The sequence below is a fragment of the Emydura macquarii genome, unplaced genomic scaffold (genome assembly GCF_026122565.2).
Source record: "Emydura macquarii macquarii isolate MOO-44397 ecotype Brisbane River unplaced genomic scaffold, CSIRO-AGI_Emac_v2 contig_2676, whole genome shotgun sequence".
NCBI classification, from domain to species: Eukaryota; Metazoa; Chordata; order Testudines; family Chelidae; genus Emydura; species Emydura macquarii.
Genome location: NW_027132813.1, coordinates 14,804,295 through 14,831,265, shown reverse-complemented (window position 1 = coordinate 14,831,265; position 26,971 = coordinate 14,804,295). Strand labels below are relative to the sequence as shown.

The 26,971-nt window shown below is 40.1% G+C and overlaps 1 protein-coding gene across 1 annotated transcript in view; it reads left to right on the top strand.

The window, feature by feature from the left end:
* The window catches only part of RRP15 (ribosomal RNA processing 15 homolog), a 50,792-nt gene extending 25,071 nt beyond the window's left edge, over window positions 1-25,721 (top strand). Inside the window, exon 5 of the mRNA XM_067564946.1 lies at window positions 23,247-25,721. Within this exon, the coding sequence (XP_067421047.1) occupies window positions 23,247-23,405 (159 nt within the window). The 3' untranslated portion in view covers window positions 23,406-25,721. The remainder of the gene's footprint in view (window positions 1-23,246) is intronic.
* Window positions 25,722-26,971: the final 1,250 nt, after the last annotated feature.

The following is a 26,971-nucleotide window of genomic DNA, read 5'->3' as shown; positions in this document are numbered from 1 at the left end:
TTAAACAATCCATTTGTAAGCACCTAGAAGACAATAGGGTTATAAGGAATAGCCAGCATGGATTTGTCAAGAGCAAATCATGTCAAACTAATTTAATTTCATTCTTTGACAGGGTTACTGTCCTAGTGGATGGGGAAAGCAGTAGATGTGAGATATCTTGATTTTAGCAAGGCTTTTGACACAATCCCATATGATATCTCATAAGCAAACTAGAGAAATGTGGTCTAAATGAAATTACTGTAAGGTGAGTGCACAACTGGTTGAAAGACTACTCAAAGAATTATCAATGGTTTGCTGTCATGCCCTCCCAGTTTATCTAGTGGGATCTTGCAGGTCCTAGGTCCAGTCCTATTAAATATTTTCATTAATGACTTGGATAATGAAGTAGAGAGTATGTTTATAAAATTTGCACATGACACCAGGCTGGGAGGGTTTCAAAGCACTTTGGAGGACAAGATTACAATTCAAAATGACCTTGACAAATTAGAGAACTGGTCTGAAATGACCAAGATGGAAATTCAATAAAGACAAGTGCAAAGTACTACCCGTAGGAAGAAAAAGTCAAATGCACAACTACAAAATAGAGAGTAATTGGCTAAGTGATAGTACTGCTGAAAAGGATCTGGGAGTTATAGTGGGTCACAAATTGAATACGAGTCAACAGTACAATACAGTTGCAAACAAGGCTAATGTTCTTCTTCGAGCAGTGTTCCTATGGGTGCTGCACTGTCGATGTGTCTGCGTCCCTGCACTGCTGATCGGAGATATTCGGGAGCAGCATCCATTTGGCCCACATATCCACTGTTTCTCCTCTTGCTGCACCAGGAGGCTAGCCAGTACATGTGGGTTAACCGTCCTCAGTTTCTTCTCAACTGTCCCTGGCTAGAAACAGAGCCTTTAGCTGTCTGTTAACAGTTCGTTAACTCTCCTTTTCATTTGTTAATCTTTAGCTTTAGAAACCTTTAAGCTTTCTTCTGACTTTTTTTTGGCCACAGCCAAATAAAATAAAAAAGAAGAAAAAAAAGACTTTGTTCTTGTGTTGATCCTACTGGGGGGAGACCCCCCCGGACAAGAGTATGCCCAGCTGTCTGGGCTTCAAAAAGTGTCACACTTGCAGCCAGGCAATCCCCCTTAACTTTTGACTTTGAAGGACAGTGGGTAGTGGACAAGCACTCCCGCCAGTTCACACCAAGATCATCTAACACCCATGCTTCATAGCAGCTGTCAGTGTCCAGTACTGTTGATAGGCAAGGGCCATGGGCACCGAATCGTCAACAGAGAGATGTTCTCTCTGCCAGCAGGAGAAATCCAGGAGAGATCCGAGATCCTGCAAGGACAGAGAGTGGCTCTGGAAACACTCTCTGCAACATTGAGCCCAACCTTCCAGTGGGTCAAATGAGGGATGACAGTGAACTTCCTCAATGCTTAACTTTTCCAGATCAATAGGGTCTTCAGTGGCACCATCTTGGACAGTGGGTCGAAGAAATGGTCCAGGAACTCCTCTCATAATTTGAAAAAAGAAGTGGAGGAACAGGAAGTAGACAGAGAGGAGTAACCCCAAGACCACATCATCATCTTTGCAAGCACAGCAACCCCTAAGCAACCCCAGCATTGGTGGCCCTGACATCTAGTAAGATGGTGTGGCAAACCCCAGCATTGGTGGCCCTGACATGTAAGCGGATGGACAAAAAATATTATGTCTCTGCAAAGGAATCAGAGATCCTGTTCACCCATCCGCTACCCAATTCCATTGAGGTGGATGCTGTGAATTCTCATGGTCAACAGCACCACTCTAGGACAACACCCTATAAGAGAGACTAGAAGTGCCTTGATCTCTTTGGTAGGAAGGCATACTTTTCGGCTACCTTACAGTTTTTCAAATTGCCAACTACCAGGGCGCTCATGGCAAAGTACGACTATATGACTTTATTGGTAAACTGCCGGAGAGCTCCCAGGACTTCTTCAAAGCCATCATCCAGGAAGGCCAGCTGGCAGCAAAAACATCTGTGCAATTGGTCCTTGATGCCACAGACACAGCTGTCAGGGCCATCTCCACAGCTGTGGTGATGAGACAGGCGTTGTGGCTTCACCGCTCTGGATTCCCAAAGAAGGTGCAGACCACAGAGGAATATCTCCCCTTTGAGGGTGTCAAGCTCTTTGCCGAGAAGACCAACAACCCCTTCCACCAGGGCCACTCTCAGGTCCTGGGAATGTACACCCAGGGCAAAAGAGACATTTAGCCCTCAATACCAACAGAGGCTTTATTTGTCCTAACTCCATCACAATGGCAACATGAGCCCCAAAGGAAGGAAGGGAAATTCCCAAAATGGCAGCCTTCGGGCTCCCAGCCCTCAACTCAACAACCCGCCCTCAAGCACCACTTTTGACGGACAGGTCAAGGCACCACGAGACCTCTCCCTACTATCTGTGCCCATGCACCCATTTGGACACCGTTTGGTAGTGTTCCCTAGTGCCTGGGAGCACATAATGTCAGACAGATGGATCCTAGAGATCGTCAGATATGGTTACTCCATCCACTTTACTTCCCTACTCCCTCCACAACACCCTTCCCCATCCATCCCTCTTCAAGGCCCTTCTCATGAGAGTCTACTACTACAAGACAGGAATTGCCTCCTGTAGTTAGGAGCCATAGAACCAGTACCTCAACATCTACGAGGCAAGGGGTTCTACTCTCGTTCCTTCTTAATACCCAAAATGAAGGGATGTTGGAAACCCATCCTGGAACTCAGATCTCTCAAGTTAGTTAAAGCTCAGAAATTCAAGATGGTCACCTTACTGATGATCATTCCATCATTGGAACAAGGAGACTGGTGGATCTGTGGATCACCTCAGTAGGTCCTTCTCTTCTTGCCACAAGTGGTCCCTGCACCTGGAGGTAGTCCCGGTCATCTTCTAAAGGTGGGGAACTCCCCAGGTGAACCTCTTTGTGACCAAGCAGAACAGGAAATGTCATTGTTTCTGCTCCCTGCAAGAGCTAGATAACGGCTCACTTCCCGACACATTCCTCCTGCAGTAGTCAGAAGAGCCTAATGTACGCCTTCCATCGATCCCTCTCATCCACAAAGTCCTCAAAGAGCAAGAGGGACAAAGTGTGGGTCATACTGATTGCTCCAGCACGGCCCCAACAACACTGGTTTGACATGTTGCTGGACCTGGCGGTGGCAGCCCATTTGTCAGTCTTGGACTGTCTGACCTTGATTTCACAGGACCCTGGTTGACTGCTACATCCAAACCTCACCTCACATCTGACAGTGTGTATGCTCCACTCAGGTTCAGAAAGTCCTGCTGAAAAGCAGAAAACCCTCCACTAGAACTACTTATGTCGCGAAGTGGAAACACTTCTCCAGCCAGGCAGCTGAGCGGAACCTGTCCCCGACCTGGATGTCATCGCACTCCATTCTGGAGTACTTATTTTACTTGAAACATCAAGGGCCTGGTGTTATCAGTCAGGGTACACCTGATGACCATCTTGGCCTTTCATCTGCATATCCAGAGCAGATCAGTCTTCTCTCCTGAGATGACAGCCAGATTCCTGAAGAGTTTGGAGAGGCTCTTTCTGCAGGGCAGGGACCCAGTTCCTCCATGGGACTTCAACCTAATTTTGTCCAGACTCGTTGGGCCTCCCTTTGAGCTCATGACATCCTATTCGTTTCTTCACTTGTTGTAGAAAGTTGCTTTTCTGGTGGCTATTACGTCAGTGAGGCGAGTCTCCAAGATCAAGGCTCTAACATCAGAACCTCCCTATACTGTGTTCTATAAAGAAAAAGTTCAGCTGCACTGTCACCCTGCATTTCTACCAAAGGTGCTATCTCAATTTCAGTTCAACCGGGAAATCTTCTTGCCAATCTTTTTTCCAAAGCCTCACAGCTCTAGCGAACAGACACACCTGCACACCAACGACATCCGGTGAGCACTAACTAAGCCCTTCAGGAAATCCACGCAACTCTTCATCACAGTTCATGAGCGAATGAAATGTTTGCCAGTCTCATCACAGGAAATTAGTTAGTGCTCACCGGATGTCGTTGGCAGAGCGGTATTGCAAACAGCACATCTATGAACTCCTGGCCCACCTCCAGAGACATTGCTTGTGAGTCACCTGACATGAAATGAACATGAGAAACCATTTTTTTCTTCTTCGAGTGCTTACTAACCTTCCATAACTGTTGTTCTTCGAGATGTGTTGCTCATGTCCATTCCATGACCCCCCCCCCTCCTTTCCCTTCTGTTAGAGTTTTGGCAAGAAGGAACTGAGAGAGTATGGGGGGCTGTCAGCACCCCTTATACCATCGCATATACATGCACTTCAGAGGGCTCTAGAGCTGGCCCTATGGATACCACTGAGGGAAAAATCTCTGGCACCAGTGCATGTGGCGTACACACACCTGACATGGAATGGACATGAACAACACCTCTTGAAGAATAGTAGTAATGGAAGGTTATTAATCATTTTATCAGTTCTGAGAAGTCAAACCTCACACCAGAGCAATACTTAGAATTCATAGGGGCCGACCTAGGCACACAACATGCCAAAGCCTTCCTACCTCAAGACAGGTTTCTGGTCCTGTTCTCACTTATAGACACAGCTCAGTGCAGCCCTCAAGTGTCAGCCAGAATCTGCCTCCAGCTCTTGGGCCATATGGCGGTAAGCATGGCAGTGATTCCGCACATCAGACTTCACATGTGATACAGCTGTGGTTCAGTTTTGGTTTACAGACTGAACAGAGACTGTCTGGACAAACCCTTGTCACTGCCCACCAAGATCAAGAGCTCCCTGGACTGGTGGAAGAATCCAGCCAACGCATGCAAAGGGATTCCCTCTTTCTCAGGCGCCACCTTCATCGCTTCTTACTACCTACGTATCCCTCATTGGATGAGGTGTGCATTTAAACAGTCTCACAAAGCAAGGCAAATGGTCACCTGCAGAGATATTCTTCCTATCAATTTCCTTGAATTGAGTGTGTTCAGGAACGCCTGCAGTCATTTCCTCCCGCTGATGATAGGATCACATATGAAGGAGTTTTTAAAAGGAGGTTTTAAAAAAAGGTTGGACAAACCTTTGGTCTAAAGTTTCCTTGGTCCTTCTTCAGCGCAGGGGCTGGACATGATGGCCTCTCAGTTCTATGATTCTTTTCATTTGTACTACTCACAGTAAGATGGTCTTAAGTGATAAGAGGTATCCCAGTGTATGTAATGTACAGGGGAGTTGTGTAGAAATACACTTTTTAACAAGCTTATCCATATTCATCAGCCTTATTTTGAATTAGTCAGTGGTCTCTTCAGTGTGATCTTCTGAGTCTCATCTGCTTGCTTTAACTAACAAAACTATACTTTTACTGTCGCTTTTATTACAGACCTGTTGCAATGGTGAAGTGTGAGCAGGACTCTCTCCTGCCTTGTGTATAGTGAACTAAACTATGCTAAATTGTTGTTTTAAAAGCTTCACTGATGACTATACAAATCAGTAAAAAGCACAATTGGATTCTTAGACCAAATTGACTTTCCCATGGTGAACGCTAGAAAAATCACTTTGGCCTCTAAATAGAGTAAATTTGCAATCACATACAAAAAAGTAAAAAACAAGGTTTTCAGCCACCTTTTGGCCATAACTGTACTTCTAAGTTCTTGATATGGAGTTGTACCATGGACCTCAGGAGATGGAAGAGCTTTGCTAACAAAGTTCCCTCCTTGTTTCCCTCTCCCCCCCCCCCCCCCCAAAAAAAAAAAAAAAAAGGCAGAAGAAATGGGTACATTTTATATGAATGCTCCTGGTATTTAGTAGGCAAGTCACAATGGCAGATGATTGTAGGGGCACATTGACCGGGGAGTCTATAAAGCACAAGCTTTATTTTTGTTTGTTTGCCATATCCTGATTTTTGAAAAGTTTTTTTTTTTTTTGGATCCATAAACATGGAAGTTCTGAGCAATAGTTTGCCATTAGTATTTTCTTTTGCTTCTGATAAAGTTAATTTGACTGGTTTTTTTACTGTATTTTGAGAGGAAATACCACAGTAAAGTCTAATACTGCAACATAATAAACCATTGCTTTTGGGGGGAGCACCTACATTTTAGAGTGTTTTAATATTCAGGTAAAGTGACAGTGTGTGCAACTTGTCCAGACAGTGAACATTCCCCTCTAGCCCAATTTACCATGCGGACAACTGCAGCAAAACTGGAGTAATCTGGCACTTCTGCAGTAAAGTGAAAATCTCTCTCACCATCCTAGTCCATATTGGTGGTCCCAGAGTTAAAACACTTGGATTTTCCATATGAATTTTAGTTTTGGTTATTGTAAAAATCCCTTTATTTGTATCTAGCTGCACATATTGTCTTTGATTATTGCTAGACCACCTGCTGGATCATGTTTGAAGTTCACTTACATTTTTAGTCTAGGTTTTGGATTTGATCATGATAGTATGTGATCATGTAATTAAATACTGTATTATAATGCAAGGGGGCTGAATTATGTTTGCCTGTGCAACCTTAATTCTGACATTTCCTAACGTCTGAATGCTTGATTTTGCAACTTCAATGATCTTTTAATGTAGGTTTTCTTTGTATGTAATTTCATAAGGTGTTTTTTTTTTTGTTTTTTTTTTAAACAAACTGAAAAAAACAAGATTCCATCATGTGGGACCATATTGACCCCTGCCTTGGGTTATTGGCAAGGTTGAGATGTTTACAGCCACAGTATGGTTGTCTGATACTTGATCAAATGGAGTAACTGGTAGCAGTAGAAGGCTCTGTTCTTCTGTGTGGACCAACCACTAGACAGGGAGGGAGGCAAATTTTGCCAGTTGGTTTTATAACAAAGGAATGTTGAGACTCAGCATCCTGAGTTTAGTTTGGGGTTCTAGAGGTTACAAACCATTCTGCCCCTGTCCCCACCCCACTTCCGCTAGGTTTTCCCCCCTTCCTGGCTCCTGCTCCTCCCTCCCCTCTGCATTCCAGTCAAGATATTTATTCATCTCCGTGCTGCTTGGGGAGCATTGAGAGTATGAGAGACAGTCTCCTTGCTCTTAGTTCTTATTCCTAACACCAAAATGGCCCTAGCTGCTGGGAGAAAGAATTGGAGGGAAAGTCCTATTTAGCCCCTGCAGCTGTTGGATAGAGCATACTTAGTTTCTCTCTGGGGATGGTGCATGTGCAGTCTGATCTCATGCAAGAGCTGTGATGGATTGGAGCATGCTCATTGAAGACAGACTATTTGGAGTTTTTATCTGTCAGACTTTTTAACAGGTCTCTACTCAGCATGTGCAAACAGATTTTTTTTGAGAGGCTTAAAACTTGGTCGAGTGTGGGTGTATCTTCATGAAAACAGCAAAAGGCACATCTCTGGCATCAGGGTGACACCCCCCCTGTCAAATTACAAGTCCCTGCTCCAAAGCATGGGAGAGTATGAGCATCTTAATGAAGTGATCAGAATTTTTTTATCATGGGCAAAACAACAATTTTCCCTAATCTCATTCTTGTTAATAGCAGAACTGTTTTAGATGAAATTGTGATGTTGGCCTGGGTTGGCCACTCTGAGTTAGCTTTAACACGGCAAAACTGCAAATAATGAGGCAGACAGACCCCTAAATACTGGTAGTTTTCCATAAGATATACCAAGTCAGCAACAAACAGCTTCTGATCACCTCACTGGTGATTCAGAAGATAAAAACACAGTTCCCTTAAAGCCATCCAGCTCTCTGGCTTCTACCCAGACAGCCAAGTCAAATATGATAGGAATTACTGAAAATCTTTACCCATCATATGTAAAAAAGTTCTACCAATCCCAAAGGACTGGACCCATTACTAAACAGATCAGTGAGTAGTTCAGATCATACCCAAATACATGCTTAAAGCCAATGCTTATTAACTAAACTAATATTTATTTAAAAAAAGAAAGAAAAGAGAGAATATTGGTTAAAAGACCATTGTGCATACAGATAAGAATAAAATATATAGGTCAGTTTCAAAATAGAGATAACTGAGTTGCAAAGAAATTACCCAAACAGCTTGAGGGTTATCAGTCCTTATTTAGAGCTTCCTTGTTTTAAATAGTCCATGTGCAGAGTTTATTCACATTTTCCCATAAGAATTAGCAGGGCGATTCCAAGCTGGTGCTGGGATCCCAATCTTGCCATCCAAACTTTACCTGACAAAACTTGGACAGATTTGAGATAAAAAGGATCAGACCAAAGTCTTCTTTTATAGTCTTTTAGCAGGCTATGACAGTCACTTGACAGCAGACATCACAGCAGGTATTCAGTGGGTGCATAATAGGTAATTACTTGTGGCTTTGAAGTAACATCTTCTATTTTCTTTGCACACCTGTAACTAGCTACATTAACATAAGGCAATCGGCAATCTACAACCATTCACAGGTATTTACTACTTAAACTTCAAATGAAGTAAAAAAAAATAGTATTACATTCAAGTTCTATCTAAATGTTAATATCTTCCTTTGATTTTTTGATTGAGGACTTGTCTACTTTCTAAAATAAGTTGACCTAACACAGTTCAACTTATAGCCACTACAGTAATTACTGCAGTGGCTGACGTCCACACACTACCCTGCTTGGATCGGTGGAGTGCGTCCTCACCAGGAGTCCTTCCATCGACCTAAGAGGGGCAGTGTGGGGAGCTGAGAGACCAGGTTTTCAGCTCCCTGCTGGGAGCCCCACAGGCTCCCCTGTTCCCCACTGGGAGGCAGACAGTCAATTTCATGGGATGCCTGGCTCCTGGTGGGGAGCAGGTGGAGAAGCTGCCCAGAGAAGCTGCCCTCTCCTCCTTCACTCTCAGCTGGGAGTCCAGCTGCCCGTGGCTTTTCGCCCCGCTCCCAGCTGGTTATATTATCAGCTCCACCTATAATATAAAAATAAGTATTTGAGAATTACATGCCTTGATATATGTTCATTAGTAATGCAAAGGGAGCACCTTATTTTCCCAGATGTTGCTGCCAAGCTGGTTTTCAGTGAAATTGTGTCTAAAACAGCCACAGGCAGGGGTACATTTGAACAATTTGCGGCATACCTCCTCTTTTGATCTTCTATAAATGCACAATGCACAGACCTTCAAAATGTCTAATCCTGTTAGGACTGCTTTACTGAACTCTAAAACTATGCTCTCCAAAGCTATTTGAATGGGAAATATGTCTTGAAGAACTCAAATTGGATGTCTGGTTGTTTTGTCTGAGGCTTTAATAACCCATGGTGTCATGATTGGCTTAGTTAAAGCTTGTCCTTTTAATTTGGACCCTTTTTTCCCAACATTCCTTGTTTGTTGTGTGGGGTAACAGAAATTTGTTTCTTTGTGGTTAAATCACTGAGATCATGGTTAGTTCTCCAGATTCTTTTTAGGACATTTGACTGTCTTTCTAAATTCCAGTTCTTTCAGTTATGTTTTTTACAGACTTCCTAAACTGTCAAACAGCTCCTTCTCTTCGATTGCATCTTCTGACCATTGGCTAACCTCTGCTAATTGGTAATTAACTTTTTCTGATCACTGTTTATATGCTCTCATCACTGAATCAGTTTAAAGCCAAGGAAATTCAACATATTGGCGCAAACTCTAGCCGTAAGCAAATTTTGAAAGGTTTTGGGGTATGGATTCGGTTTGGGTTAAAAAAACAAAAGCTGAACTGCTTGCATGAAGGATTCATATCTGCAACATTGAGCTGGAAATTTCACAAAAGTAGACTTTCCTTGAGGGGTTTCTGTCTTTGTTGATAGCAGTTCTTGGCAGAACAATGTACATAGAGGAAAATATATATAAACACTTCAGAACCTTTTATAGAAAGATTTCATTCTGGAAATAACTGAAGCTTTTGTAGTTCTTTTGTCTGAACTAGCTTGGTTCGCCCCATCAGAGCGCTGTCTTTCATAGATTATCTTGAGAGCAGTTTCCTCAGCTCTATATTACTTAATTTTTTTCAGTATGATGTATTCTGATTTCTACTTATCATAAAAGAGCATATATATATTATAAATATGACCTCCGGGTGCAGCTACTCTTCGTTTATTTATGTGGGTAAATAGAAGAACTCCGGAATAAAACAGATGGTGGGTCGAACTGGAAGAGCAGTTGGAAGACTGAGCTAAGCATTTTTTTTTATCATCAAAGACCAATTTTTTAATGAGTGTTTCTGAAAGGACACTGACGATTAAAAAAGAAATCACATAACTGAGATCTTTTTAAACTGCTGTTACAGAACACACCAAAGATGTTTTAATTGAAAGATTAGAGAGAAATTAACCTTTTTCCAGTTTGGTTGAGCATTTGACAGCATTGTTTGTATAGTCAGTTTAATTTCCCCCCTAATAGCCAGGTTGCTTCCACCTCTTTGCATGATGAAACACCCACACAAGAAAGAAACTTACCTCCTGGGCCCCCTCATCCCCCCCCCCCCCCCCCAAAAAAAATTGTAAACCCATGAGAATGGGATGGAAGAGTTGAATAATTGGTGAGAACAAAAGGGAGGGAGGATGGTATCTGGGAGTGGTAGCCTGAAACTCAAAAGATCTGCATTAAAATCCTTGTTCTGCTCCAGACTTTCTGTGACACCTTTGAGAAAATCAGTCTCCCTGTGTCTCAGTTCCTTGTTTGTAAAATGGAGATAATCATGGATAATTCCTACTTCATGGGATGTTTTTAGGATAAATATACTAAAGATGTGTGTGGCACTCACATACTGTGTTAAAGGATAGAATAAGCCGGGGACATACTCAGATAAGCGGGTGGTTCGGGGCAAGGTGTAATACCTGGAACTTCTTAGCTTTTTTAAAAAAACTGACTGAATTTCAAAATAACTGCAGTTCCTTTCAAACAAATCAAAGTCCTACACTATCCAGACACTTTTCTTTAAAGGAGACTTGTATGCCTGGGATTAAAAATTACACTGGTCTAAGACTTGCTGTGTTAGCTGCTGGACAACTGCAAAAATAGCACTTCTGTTAAGTGCCAGTTTTAAGGCCCATTATCTCACAAAATACCAGGGCTAGAAATACTTAATTATTTGGAAATCTGGTTGTCTTTGAATTGTGAACCTTGAAAATTTCATGATTTTGATACTCTTACATTTTTTTCTACACTTCAGTTCCAAGCTCATTTTAACAGTTGCCATCTTGAGGATGTAAGAGCTAAAATGAGTACTGTGCACCATCTGAAAAAGTCTCATATTTTTCACTTAACTTGGCATTTCTAATTCCTGAATGTGACGGTATTCATAGAATAGTAGGACTGGAAAGGACCTTGAGAGGTCATCTACTCCAGAGGTTCTCAAACTGGGGGGTAGGCCCCCCTGAGGGGGAGGAGAGCACGGAGTGTATTCTGAGGAGGGGCATGAGAAGCTTCAGGGAAAAAAACTTACTGCACGCATTTTACCCACCACTGTGAATAACTAGCCAACCTGATCCCTCCAGACAGATCAGATCGTCAGCTGGCGCTGTGCATTTGGACGGATTTCTGTTAAGCTTGCATAGCATTATACAAAGTCGTTGCCATCTGTACTTTAATCCGTTTGCTATGATGCGGTGTGCACATTTACTTGCAAGCACTGATCACCAGGGCAGTTTTGCTTTTGCTCTTATTACAGTGGATCGTGGGCTGTGTTTCAATCAATGCCTTGCTGCTTTTCATATTTAGTGAGAGTGGCATGTTGGTTTTTATTTATCAGTATATGTAAATGTGTGGCGGGGGAGGGGCGTAAACTACTTCAGACACACAGAACAGGGGCACGATCAAATAAGTTTGAGAAGTACTGATCTAGTCCTGTCCCCTGCACTTATGGCAAGACTAAGTATTAAAATGCTTTATGATGATAGCAGCAGCATTTTAACATTGGCTGCTTTTATGATGATAGCATAGGACTGAAAGAGGCTGACAAGCGCAGTTGGAAGGGATCTACAGTGATAGTCCAAAAAAGCCTTAATTTGCTGAATTTCAAGACATCCTGCCAAAGCTATGTGTGGGAGGAGGGGCAAATGGGGTTTTGTGTGGAAAAGATTGTACAACTATTGAGGAGTTTCAGAGTTACTCACTAGTAAAGATATTAAAACAATAAATTGGGTGATATTCACTCTAGAAATTCCAATACAGGTATTTTTTAACTCTGGTAGACCAATAATCTCATTTCAGGACCCATTAACTCAAGCATTTGCTCTGATCCAGTGATCAGAAAGGAGGACTTTTTCACTTATTTGATTGTTTTCTCAGGTCTCTTTCTTCATTACCTGAAGTGCCAAAGGAGCTGTCCTTATTTTAGTCTTCATTGACTGATTAAGGTTCATCTAGTTGGATTGACTCTTCTGTGTCTGTTGGTCAGCTTTGATAAGAATGGCAGTTGGTATTTGATTATCATTTGCACAGAGGTTTTAGTGTTTCTTTGGGTCCCCAGCATTAACATTCATATTTATAGTAAAACTCTTCAGACTTAACTTTTTTCCCCCAAAAGTGAATTAATGTGCTATGGGAATTCCCTTTTCAAAAGAGATCTAATTTCTAAGTGATAATTGGACTGTTTCTAACCTAATTGAGCTATGATCATTAAAGCAGTAGCCATTCAAATTTAACAATTAACTTGTGTTCTCAGATTTATGAATTTCAATCAAATTTTTGGTTCTTCTATTAGACCGATTGCTTGCCTTACAATCTGAGCTGCCTTGGGTCTGAAAACTATTTTTATGGTCTGTTTTCACAAATATCTGGCTGAATGTTCAGTATTTTCGCTGCAGAACTGATATGCTTGGTCAGTTCCTGTTGAAGTCAGTGGAAAAACTCCTGTAGACTTCACTGGGAGTTGGATGAGGCCTTCAATCAATGCAGTACTCTCACTTCGGGAGTAAATCCTCAATTTCCAACAGCCACCATTTCTAGCAGTGAATATCTTTGATGTAATGTTTTGATATTTACTTAAAGTTATGAATCTGTCATCTTCATAGGAATGGAAACTACTATGCCCTCTAATAGTGTCTGTCCATGAATTTAAATTACTGTTATTTAAAAAAAAAATCCTTTTGGATTACTTTAATTTCCACTAGTCAAATTCATCACCTTCAAATTGTCTGAAACACTACGGCTTGTGTTTTTTTTTTCAGTTGGATCCAAATAATTCTCTTCTTGACCATGTTCCTGGCTGACTCCCTTTTTCATACAAAACTTGTATCTTATAGTTTCCAGAAATTTCTTGGCACCCAAACCAATCATATCGTGCCTGAATTAGACAATATTTGACAAAATATGACAAAATTCTAATCTGACTCTAGAATGTTTGTTTAGATAAGATTTAACTTTAAAAGTAGTAACACTTCTTATTTGTATAAGAGAGTGGCTAGAAGCCTCAGTTGTGGTCTCAGGACCCCTTTCTACTCAGCAGTGTTGTTTTTAGTATTTTTTTCAGATATATCTTTATACAGCAATCTGTTCATTGGGAGCTCACATGGGGGATGTTGTATGAAGTTGGGGTTCAGTGTTGGTTCTTGAACTCTAATTCTGACCTGATTTTAACTTTTGCAGTCCTGTATCATTTAACCCTATGATGTTTGGATGCACAGTAATTTCATGAGTATTTTACTCTATCTCACAAAGCATTAGTTTCAAATATTAACAGAGAATATGAAATGTGATACATGTTATACCTGTAATGCATCTTAAACACTTATGAAATATCCTATTGCATTTCACTAAATCAGTCTTGTTTTCAGGTGTTTGTGTTGGGTACATGAGATTAATATAAGAAGAGCCTGATTACATTTTGCTAGACAACTTTCAAATGTCTCATGGGCTATTCTGTTTGTAAGCAAAATGGTTTGCCACGGAAGAAAAGAGGATTACAAGAATATTCAACATAAAATGTAATTTAAAGGGGTATCACCAGCTTAAAAATCTTTTTACCCAGTATTGTTACATGTAACACCTAAAGTGACTATAATTGAAAGAGATTGAGAGAACAGCATCTGCCCAGTTTGCTTACCATATATTTTACTAACTTTAGTCAGTTTCAGAATACCTGCTCCTCCTCCTTCCTTTCACAATATCCTCCATTTCTTCATGGCAGCAAGTTTGTGTGGGGTTCTTAAACAGCAATATAGGAGAAAAACATGTTTAATATAGGAAAAGTGATTGTAAATTCACACATTTTCAGGTCATCTATGCTTTGAATGCTTTTTTTAATTGATTAGATTTCATATTGATTATGTTCCTTTTAAAAGTGACCTGTTTTCCAGAACACACGGACCATCTGCATGGTATAATTGAAACCTAAATTTGTTTTTTCCTGGGCAGCCCCTAGTTATAATACTCCCATATCTTTCCCCATTACTTTCAACAGGTGTATGTGAATCTCTTTGCCAACATGTCTGTATGTTGTCTTGCAGCATGTGGTAAAATTCTTCTAGTGGAAAGAATTCCCAGATGGCTGCTATCAGAAATGGAATGCCCCAGACTCGCAAAGCACCAAAACTTCCAGCCAAAAACCAGGCCCCTCCCAACTCTTGTTTTTTATTTTAATGTCTTTTACATCTTGTTATACAAATGCTCTTGAAACTCATCAGATTACTTTTACCAGCTCTTTTTTCCACGTAAATGTCTTAAAATATAAAGGACTTCTGTTGTCTTTTTATAATCAAGTGTTTAGCAACAATATTAGAGCATAAGTTTGCTGTGAATTCCTTTTTTCACTAAAGCCAAGGTAAATGTTCGTTTTAAAAATTTCTGTAATTCAATCCTGGGCTTTATTAGGTTAGTGTGTGTTCAAACCTCTGTGCATGCCAACCCAAAAGTATTCCTTCTTATTCACATCCACCATAGCAATAAACCCAATTGTAGGATGTAGGGTTAGGGGGATTCCTTTACTCAGGTTGCTAAGCTGTGGGTGGTCTTCCAGCTGTGCCCAACATTCAGATAAACATTTGTTGAGCCTCAGATGCCCCTCTGTGTAGTAACTCCAATTCTTTACTCATATAGAAGTTTGAATAGGAACAACTGGAATCCAAATGCTGGAATTCACAGCAATGGTTGTTCACTGGAAATGCCTCTGTAGATTCCATCATACATAAAAGAGACTCCTTGTTAGAGCTGTGAATAAATGAGATTATGTATTGCTCTTAACATCAACAGCATAGATCCATCTTAAAGATTCAGTTACATTTTAATTTAGTGACTCTAATTTGAAGTTCAGGGGAGGTGTGAATGTGTGTGGAAGGACATGCTTATCATTAGGAGTTAGTGTTTGTGAAATTACCCTGCAGCAGAACAGGCACCTGTTGTACAATCGGCATGTTCTACAAGCTTTCACTTTAAAATACTTTTCTAAACAAAACTAATACGAAGTGTGTTGTTCAGAGAATGTAATTTACCCTGTTACAACAATTTTTGTGGGAAGGGAGTGTCTGCGAAAGTTTCCAGATTGAGAGTTCAAGATGCTAACATGACAGAATAACATAAAACCTAGTTTATAAAGTCTTCAGAACAGGGATATTACTTCTGTGTCTGTTCATATGCCATGCATATTTATGGTGCTTTATTATAGATGAAGCTGGTATCAACACCAATATTTTTCCATTATAAGCGTCTGTTTTCAGTTGCTTATTATATTGCCAAATTTTTAACTGCTTGGACTGCAATTTTCCTTACATTTTCTCTTCCTCGAGAGAATTTTTTTAAAGCTTCAGAGACCCAGCTTATATATTTCTGAGAATAAGGTTAGAAAGAGTAGATAGCTTTGGTTAGTTAAGGAATGTTTCCAACTGTTTCTTTGAAGAGCTTTAGCCCGTTAGAGGTTGGGAGCAGGAACTTGAAATTTAGGAGGGAGATTGTTGTCAGGGTCAGAAGTGCCTTTTATTATTTCCATAGAAATCCACCCAGATTTATCCAAGTTATAAGCATCTGAAAATCAGTAGAGCTTGTTTGAAGTTGGCTGCAAAAATCACTGAATAGTCTATCCACATGGGCATACTAGTCTACCCCAGAGTTTGACTTCCAGACAGGAACAGCAGCATCAGCCAGCTCTTTTGTTTATGGGAAAGAGTGCTTGGCCAGCAGTCGAGACTAGACAGTGAATTCTAGGGCTTGTCTACGCTTAAAATGCTACAGTAGCAGCACTTCAGTGTAGATACTACCTATGGTGACAGGAGGGATTCTTCTGTCAACCTAATGCTGTCTACACGGGGACTTTGGTCGGCTTAATTATGCCACTCGGGTGTGGATTTTTTTATACCTCTGAGTCATGTTATGCTTACCTAATTTTCTAGTGTAGACCAGGCTGTAGCCTCAGATCTTCCACTTATTGGTGTTCATAATTCTCTGTACTTTACAACTCCTCGTATTGGGCAAAGTCTCTGATCCCTATCTTGAAAGTCAGGTAGTTCTAATTTTCCCCCATTTTACAGATGGGGTAACTGAGATGCCACACAAGATCACTTTGAGCAGAGCTGGTAATAGAATATGGTCATCACTGTGGCTACCCAATCCTTATCCACTCAGCCACACTTGGCTTTTCAACACAACTGGCCTGAATTTGTATGCTTGGGTGTGCTGTCATTAAGTGATAGAGCCAGGTGTGGATCCCAGTATTTATGATATTCAGCATTCTTCTGCTGTCTAGCAAAATGTCATGTTCACCTCAAGTGACTGGGCCATATCGAGGTTAACAGCCTACTGCTGCTTTCAGTTACTCCTTTAGCTGAAGTGGTAGGGGTCTTTTACTGTGATTTAAAGGTCCTAGGTTCCAACTTCGCTAATGAAAGACCCAAATAAGACGTCAGTATGGTTCCATATAATGGAATTTCCTCCGTTTTCTGGGTTTTTTTATTTTTTAAAAACAAAACTTTAAAATAACCAAAAACAAATCTGTTTTTAAAGGAATATTGAAGCTTGCAAAGTCAAGCACTCAAAAATTAAGAAACACCAGAATTAAGGTTTCCTGTGCAACCTCAGTTTGACCAGTTTTTGCATATGCATTATGATAGTCTTGAATTACATGATCATTATTTGTTCCAGTGGGAGGTCTGCCTCATTCAATGCACAATCTGGACAGTGAATGAGGCAAGGGGTTGTAAAAGCAGAATGTTCTTCTATGGTAAAGGCAACGTGATTCCAGACTCTACCACATACTTCCTATTTGATGTTGCACAAGACTGTCATGCATTGGTACAAGTTAAGATTGCATAAACAACCATAGTACTGACGTTGCCTAACTTTGGAGTGCTTGACATTGCAACCTTAATTTTCTTAAAATATGGGGGAGGGGGCGGGGGTCATGTATTAATTAATACAGCACAGGTAGTGTCAGTGAAGACTTCCCCACACTGCACTGTTGATGTCCCTCCTTCCTGTCCAGGAGCTATTACTCTTAGGATGCAAAAGAGAAGTTCCGGTCTCCTTAGCTATTCAAAATTTTGCTTGTCTTATGGAGCCAACAGGGTGCTCGTCATGATGGCGGTTAGCCTGGAGTGTGTATGTAAATACCAGTTACCAACAAAAGCTTTGCCACAACTAAATACTATTTAAATAATAAGTGCTAATTATTTTTGACTGTCTTGCTAGTTTTATTGCCAGATAGAAAATTATTTGCAAGCTTCTGTCCAGCGCTCATATTCTACCAGGATCCCAGACAGCACGACACTGTGGTCAAGGTGACTCATTCCAGTAGTGGATTCAGAAATGTCAAACATGCCAAACGAGTTTTGTCAATTACATTTCCCAATTATTTCATGGCAGCCAGTGCTTCATATGTTTCAAGCTTTCAGACTGCTGTCTTGAGCATAATAGGTGCAATTGGAGATGCAGTTTGAATTAATTAGGCTTTAAGACAAAAATGTAAGAAAATTTTTCTCTAGACTTAAAGATGTCAAGGAAGGAACTTCTAATATAAACAGGTACAAATAAACATTTATTGTAGGCAAAAGGTAAAGGGAGATTGAATCAAAGTGACAGATAAAAGTCAGTGCAATGTCTGGGTAGTTCATTTTGAGTGTAAAGTGAAGACGGGAGCCCAGCAAATTTGCGGGCGTTTTGCAAACCTGGGAATTATAACCAACATATCTGTTAATGTTCTACACTGACCACATCTTCCAGGAAAGGGTGTCTATGTACTTTATACACACACCCTCATAACTTCCCTGTGAGGTAGGTTGTTGTTTTTGCAGATGGAGACACTGAGGCAGACAGAAGTTAAGTGACTTACCAAGAGTTTCAAAATGAGTTAGTGGAAGACCAGGGATTAGAACCAATGTCTTTATCTGTCATGTGTTCTCACTACAGGAGTCCATTCCTTCCAAGAACTATACTTTTGCTGATATTGTCTCATCCTACAAGGTTTAGAATCTTTCCTTTATTCCTCCTTTTAAAAATACTTTATCCGTTGAGCTACTGTGCTCTCCTCATTCACTTAAACTTAGTTTCTGGCACACTAGTTATTCTAATCTCATTTGCCAAGAGCGAGTTACATAGCACATATTGGTACAAGCAATAAAAGCAACAACTAAAAGCAGAGAGGAATGCTCAGTTGTAAACTCCAGATTTACTTCATCACAAGTATACAGATCCCTGCGGTGGTGGCATTTGGCTTTCACAGAACTGGTTACTGCACTACAGGTCCCAAGGACTGCGTGCCATCAAATTAGATTCCAAAGCTACATTGCTGTGTTGTGCTGTACAAAATGACATCCATTCATGATTACAGCTCCTATTCTATAGCACCCTGATTTTTTTTGTTTTTCAAGACTTGGCTGACAGATTCATCTCAACCTGCTCTGGTGCAGCTCATTTTGGGTGTGTCTTCACAGCAGAGTTAGATCAGGTGATCCACACTCTGGGCTGGTTTACACTGAATTTATGTCAGTATAGCTGTGTCCCTCGGGTGTGAAAAATCCACATCTGGGAGACATATCTATGCTGACCTAACCCCAGGGATTGACAGTGCTAGGTCAACAGAAGAATTCTTCCATCAATTTAGCTACTGCCTCTCAGGGTGGTGGATTAAATATGCTGATGGGAGAACCCTTCCTGTTGGTTTAGGAAGTGTTTACAGTGAAACGCTACAGTGGTTCAGCTACCGTGCTGCAGCTGTGCTGCCGTAGCAGTTTAAGTGTAGACATACCCTCAGGTGGAGCATCCTCATTGCAAAGCCTACCCAGGTGCAAAACCTACACCTAGTAGTGTGCTCACGTATGAGAGGCTTTAGGAAGGAGGGAAAGATGTGGAAGGGGTTGTCTTTTTTTGCAGTTTTTGCAGACTAGGACAGGGTTAGTCTGGGTGCTCAAGAAGTCATCCCAATGCACTAAGAACTGCTTAATTTAGCTTGTTCCCAGCCTAGTGTTGGTTGCCCACATTTATTGTTCTCAATGCTTCAAGCCAGTGTGAACATTTATCTTGTTTGCATGTCCAATATCTTTTATAATGTGCCCATGTTGTGCCGGCAAGTAAGTTTCCAAGAGATGCTGTGGTTTAGATTGCCTTTATCAACTAATTCATGCAATACTTCTGAATATTACTGGTGAGAATATAACAAGCCACCTCCTGAAATGTTCTCCAGCCTCTTCATCTTTTAAAGTGAAGAAATTAGCCATAGGGCCCCAGTTGAAACTGTGGAAGAAAGCAAAATAATTTGAACATCACTAGGAAACAGCGACTCTTCAAACATACTAAATATACAAATTGTTCTAGTCCTTTGAATGTCATAATTTGTTTGAGGAACAGTTTGCTCATTAAAGAGCTAAGGGTTTCACTCTTGCCTTTCCAAAACAATCCTTTTATGTAGTACTATACGCTAATGTTTACATACAGTTTTTGTTTTCATTTGGGGAGGTTCAGAGGGGACTTCAATACCGTAGTAAAATCTGGAAGATGTGGAGGAACAGCTGAGCGAAAGCTCAAAGCAATGGTGGAATGAAAGCTGGTTTATTTGACAAGTGCCAAGAATCTGTTTGTTTTTGTTTAGATGAAACTAGATTATGGTATTAAAAACGCAAAGACATGAACATTCTTGCATAGATAAAGCATGTGGTGAAATGAAACTTGAACTAACTGCTAATTATACACATGGATTTACTGCACATTTTCCTAGGACTTCATTTTGTTTGTGTGATATTACAACAGAAAGTAGGTCAGGTCTGTATTTTCTTCATTCTCAGTTCATTTTGACCCCTTTGCTTTTTCCTTCCTGCAGTGGAAGTTTCCCCATCATTATGTGGGATGAAAATGGCTTTTCTCCTAATAGTAAACCACCTGAAAGTAAATGTTCATTTTCCAGGTTGAGACCTGCTGCTGCTTTCCAACTCTTTAATTAACGTTTGTGCAAGTCTCTCATCAAACTTTGCATGTAATTCATTTGCACAAGAGATGGTAGCTTTACTGAAGTTCAGCATCTAGTTTTTGTTGAAGTCCAGTTTTCACTCAGGTGTTGCTGCTCAGTTGGCTGAGCCAAAAGGAGGTCCACTGGCTTCCTGAAGGTCAGATGATATTGGATTTGAACCCAGCACTTTCTTGATTCCTAGCTCATTGCTGTAACCCCCTAGAACTTGCTGCTGCTGTTGCCTCTTATCCTTTATCTTTTTTAATGCGTCGTGTATTAAAATGCAGTAATTAGTTTGGAATCTTTTTCTGTTGCATTTTTCTTTAGCAAAAGCAGCTTATTGGGGGGGAAAAGCTGGATTTTTTTCAGTCGTGTATTTAGAGATTTACTTCAGTGCTACATCCAGACTGTGGTGATAGTTAAATGGGTTTAGCAAAGAAAGGTTTGTGTGGGTTTCTTTAATCATTTTAGCCTCTCTTCCCTGACCAGGTAGATGATGAGATATAGGACAGCTGGGGCCCAGTCAAGCCCCAAATTATCTCAGTAGCAATTGTCTTTTTAAACTGTTCTTGCGTTTTCTGGCTGTTGGCCAAAGGGACAACAAACTGTCTTATGGGCAGAAGCTTTTCTGCAAGCAGCTGTAGAGGAGCCCCTTTTGCACACAGACAAAAGAGACTCCTGGTAAGGTACATGAGGCTTTTTTACCTGGAGTTCATTGAGAATTGTAGCCTGGAACAAACATTTGGGAAATATCCACATTAGCCTTTTACCAACAAGTTAACTACTTTGAGTTAATTGGAAATCATTAAGACAAGATGAAAAAGTTTAGTGTAGACAAACTCTGCATAGGTGGACTTCAGGCATGGTCTACACACCATTTTTGTATTAGTATAACTGTTTCAGTTAAGAAGATGATTCTTTTATTGATATAGTTATACCAGTACAACCCCTAGTTATACTGGTATAAAGGGGCCTCTTCCCCTTTCCATATGGGAATAATATATACTGATAACTGAGTCCAGGCTGTAGGGGAAAGTGGGTGCTACCAATTCTATACTGCATTACTGTGACACGTCTTGTGTGTAGCCAAGCCCTCTGTGGAGTTAATCAAATTCTCTTGATGCCAGTTGCTATCAGTGGGTGGAATCAGAGAGACTGCTGTTGCTAATTCCATTGCAGCTGGAGATGGGAGAACCAACTACTTCTTGGAATAGGAAGTAGTGGAAACAGCTGTGAAGCCCACGAAACCCACAAGGAGTCTATGAGCAGCAGCTGCAGAGGGTACTTTTTCCTAGACTGGACCTTTGGAAACTATTTTGAGGAGGAACGTGTAAAAGAATAAAATACCTAGTCTTGTGAGAGGCATCTTTTTAATACAAATGCTGGACAAGTTGTAATTCTAGATGAATTCTGGTTTTTGACACCCATTAGCTTAAAGATCTTGCTCTTGCTTGGCCAGTCAGATTTGTATTCACATAATTTATATTTATTATGCAATAACTGCTTTCTTTTTTTGTATGTTTGCTTTTTACCAACTGACCTGAGTTCTCCAATCTCCTTTTCCCAGAGCACTAAATCCATGTAATCTCAGTTTGTTCTCTCTCTGAGATCGCATGAAAGTAGGTTTACATGTACTGTGTTCTGTCCTCTAATGTATGTCATTTAAAAATGCAGTGGGAAAAAGGAAAGGCATGCATAAATGTGAAGAGACTAATTTCTTAAAATTTTCTGTGTGCAGTAGTCAGAGCAACAACTGTCAAGATGTTTATCTCATAGTATTCTCATTTCAATTAACGCTTTGTGACAAGCGTTTGTTAATGAGGTAGTATTAATCCTGATGGATCCCAAAGCACGTTACAGCAATGTTATATGTATGCACTGTGCATACCGTACAGTATCACAGAAGTGCTTCTGGGGTGACAGTCTACTAGTCAGTGACAGCGCATGTGGGGCGAGAATATTTTTGACCTGGGAGAGCAGAGAAAACACCTACTTTTTCTGTTTCTGTATATACAATCTTATTTCAAAAACCCTTCGGTGGTAAACTGCATTTTATTCCGTTCATCTACCTTGGAAAGGTAAAGCAGATATTGAGCCATGTCGTTCCTCGAAATATTTCACATCAGAAGGTTAGATCACTAAACTACCACTCCAGAACATGGAACAGTTTTGAGTATTTATCTTCAATAATAGTATAACTACAAATTTTTCCTGATAAACTGTGTTTCTTAATTATTTCCACAGGGTGGTGCTGTTGCACTATCTGTGTATTAGCACTTAATCTTTGGAGATCTGCAACCTAGCAATACATTAAATGATAAGATCAAACCAAACTCTTTGTCAGCCCTTTTTATTTACCCCCATGCCTTTAAATATTGCCTCAGTTAATCCATTTTCATGCAGAAGCAAATTTGGAATCAGGGTGCTGTTGGCTTGCTGACCAGAGATCAAATTTCTGTTTCTTTCAGAAGCATCTTTGCACCATATGACAGGCCCAGGTAGTGAGGCAATAATAACCCACATAAAGGGGATTTGGTTCACAAATCGCAAAATATGTTAAATTTGTTTTTTACGGAGCCTTTATTAAATCCATATTTGTGTTGCAGAAATGTGCCAAAACATGTTCTAATGAAGCAGCACCTGGGGGTTAATAAATGATATCATGAGTCCATCTTGATTGCCAAAAATGATTTTAATAAAGGAAGCCATGCCCAGGGTTGATTGTGTTTAGTCCATGAAAAATAATTGTTTTGTTTCCATATTTCTTTTGTTTTGTCAAGTCTTTTATAATTCTCTTGCATGCTTATATGCACTGAAAGCAAATCAAGTCAGCCCTCAGTTTGTCTGTGGGTTTTTTTGCATTTACTGTAAAAGTGGGTTTTGGGAGATCAGAATTCTTTAAACAGTCTAATTTGCACATTCACCTTTTCTGTTTTTGTTTTCCCCCACTCAGGGTGCAGTGAAATCTGATGAAGGGCCAGCATGGAACATACTCCGTGATGATTTCATGATGGGAGCATCTATGAAAGACTGGGATAAAGAGAGTGACAGGGAAAACAACACTGGACAAGATGATGATGATGGACTAAGGCAGGATAGTGAAAGTGACTGATGGATCAAACCAAAGAACATTCAAGATAAAATGTTAGTTTACTTGGATAAAAAACTACATTCCGTGAATGCACAGATTTCGGGATTGTAGAGATGCTTTTTTTTAAGGAAAGCAAAGACTTTCTTAGGTTTGGGTGTGGTTTCTTTCCTCATCAGCTTCAAACTTTTATTTACCAAAACTTCACTCCCTATACTGAAATACTGAAATATTTTCCAAAACATGTATAATTTTCAACATATTTCCAAAACATTTTGTACAGTCAAAATAGTGGCACCTGCCCAATGAAAGATATGTTTTGCCAAGGTCATTAAAAGTGAATACATTAGTCATGGCTATAGACATATTATTGTGCCTACATTTCCAAATCTATATTGCACCTTGAAAAGGTGTTAGCAATTCATAATTGAAATGGCTTACAATAAACACCGAAATGCTGGCACCTTGTAAAGTTATTGGTCTCTTGTAGAGTCTGCATTACTTTGGCAAAGAAAGGTTTTCTAGACAATAAAGACAAGTAACCATTAATATCATAGTTCTGGTCTCTGAATGTTGATTTGATGGGAGACAGCCATGGAAACTTAATTAAAAAAAAAAGAAAAAGAAACTGAGCCTAAAGCCTTTATATTTCCCCTTTATATTTTTTGCAAGTCTTAAGTTGATTGCAGTACAAGACTGATAGGTGAGGAAAGGGGCTCTCACCCTTTTATACAATAAATAAAACTTCAGGGAGCGATGTTGAGATTCCGATATTCCATATTTAGAAAGGAACGTCACCTGGAAGGTCCATGGCATAATTTCTGTGACAGCTGTAAGGCTTGATTAATTATTAGTTTTATAAAATACTGTCTGTGTACATGCCATTGAATTGTGTCAAGCAAGAGTCACTGCTCTGAATTGCTTTTAGTATGGGGATTGGATTCTCAGCTGGTGTAAATAGTCATAGCTCTGTTGGCATCATTGGGGCTAACCAATTTACCCCAGCTGGTAATCCAGTCCTTAAGGTAGAATGGGTATAATATGTATACATGTAAAGAAGAGATGGTTGTGTGGATAAAGGAGAAAAGTAGGAACCAGGGGACTGAATTCTCTCTCTCCTCATCCCACACCCTCCATTGGCTTGCTGTGAGATTTTGTGTGGGTCATTACCTTAGTTCCCCAATTATAAAATGAAGATAATATTTCATGGGTTTTAAGGTATAATTCATTGATATTTGTAAACCACTTTTAAGATGACCTGGAAGGTGTTACAAAACTGTCAAGTATTCTTGGGTCTGCTGCTATGGATTTCTCATGCACAGAGCCATCTTTGTATCTTCTTATATGCAGGGCATTAAGGAGTGCCTTCACTAATTTAAAAAATACTCTAAGTATTCCCCTCTTCAGCATCTAGGTGAAATTATAAAGGACCTCATTGATGTGATAGAAATAAACTATAAATGTTAAATTGGACCAATGGTTATAAATTTCTTAAATAAGATGAGTGGAAGGATTTGTGTATAGCATGTAAATATAATATACATATATAATTCATAAAACCTACCCCTACCAACTGGCAGTAATTCAGTTCATTATACTGCAACTTGTTCATGCATCTGGTATATATTGTAGCATACTTCTTCGAGGAAACCTCAAGGCTAACAGCAGAAATGTTTACGTTTTTAAGCTGGTTTGAGTGTTAAGTGTATTAGATATCTAAGAAGACGTTGGCTTGTGGCCTGATGATTATTATCACAAATGAAGGCATATACCCAAAATATAAAGTAGCAAAACCACAAAAGTTTGATGTACATTTATCCCAACTTCTGAGGGTTTGACATCTGCATAGTTATTAAACTGGTAGAATTGGCATCTCATTAGTGCAATGTAAACAACTATTTTTAAATAAGGTAATGTAGTTTGTATCTTATGAAGTACCATTAGAGTCTTGCATCACATTTGTTGGTTTCTGCTGAGTTTAATTACTTTGAATAAAATGTACATGAGCAGCCTTAAATCTATAACTTTACTGAACAAAGACTTGATGATACTGATTTGAATTTTCTCTGTTCTTTGTTCTTAAGGCCAGGTACTGACTTGTATCCAACATGTAAGTCCTGTTTGATATCAGCAGTATCTGGCTCTGACCAGTGCCTCATTGAGATCAACTATTTTAAAAAGATGACTTTTCCTACCAGAAAGTTGCTTGAGAAACTACAGAATATTTTGAAATGACTAAATTTTATAAAATTATTTTTGTCAAATATTTCCATAATCTTTAAGTTTTCAGAACTTGTTTGTATGCAGTTAGGTTTTTGCAGTAAAGTTGTAAGTGACCAAAGCATTGAATTACCATTTGTAAATAAGTCTTTTTAAGAAGAGCATGATAGAGAGATTATACATAAAAGATAATATGTCTTAAGAGCTATCATATTAGATCGCACATCAGCACCTGCGGGGAGTGTGTGTGTGTGTGTGTGTGTGTAGGCAGGCCACATGTATTACCTTTCAATTCCCTTAATACTCAACTCTGACCTTTTTTATATACTACTTCACAGACTGCTTAACCTTTAACCCTATAAAGCATCCTTGCTTTTCCTTTGGATTGCATACAATATGCTGGTGAATAACTAAAATCTAAGTCCGAGCCCTGATTGTTTTAGGTTAATCTTAAATCGGTGCTTTATCTGGAATGAAATATACAAAGGGTCAGCACATCCATGCACTGTTTGAATTGCTGTGTTATCAACAGTGTTATACTGGAAGTGCATAGCTTCTAGTGAAGTATGTGTATGTGAGCTTCAGTCCTGCAATTTCCCTGGTCAATAGATTTTTTTGGAAAAAAATATGTTTGGAGGGCATGCAAATATTTGAATGCTTCATCAAAAACAAATCTGTTCCAAGTGTGCCACCCATCACCACCTTCTCCTCCATCCAAAGTAATTCGGAAATTTATTTCAATAGAAACGGTCCACTTAGATTCACCCAGCTGCCTTCTACCTTCTCTGCACCAGAACTATTTCTATATACACAAATTCTACCTTATAACTTGATACTGTGGCTAAGTCCCAGCTGAGGATTGAAATGTGTGGTAAAAGTAGATTCCTGTTGTATAGGGGCAACTCTGACTTCCTTTCTGGATAGGGGAAGGATGATCAGAACCGTGGGCTCAGTAGGTACTCAACACTTCTGGAATAGTGTGCAAGAGACAGAATTAGAACCTAGGTCTACTGACTCCCAGTCCTACCCCTTTCCCACAGGACCATCAAGCCTGCCCTCCCTAGCAGTGTGTACTCTTCCTCAACTACCACAGAGAGAGCAGAAATTTGTTCTCAAGCTCAGTCTCCTGCTCCTATGAGCATCCCGGCTTCAGAAGAGCTGTGCTCCCTGAGGGGAGGAGTTCACGATCCTGCTTACCTTTCTATGGTGTCTTTTTACATCCATATAAATGAAGACACCTAGGACTGGTTTGAGGTGTGCAAGGCCCCAAGTAGGTTCCATAGTATGCATATCTGGGGAGAGATTCTTTGCTGTGTGGATTGCAGACAATACATTTTCAGGGTGGAGGGGTCAGTTCACCTTAATCTATT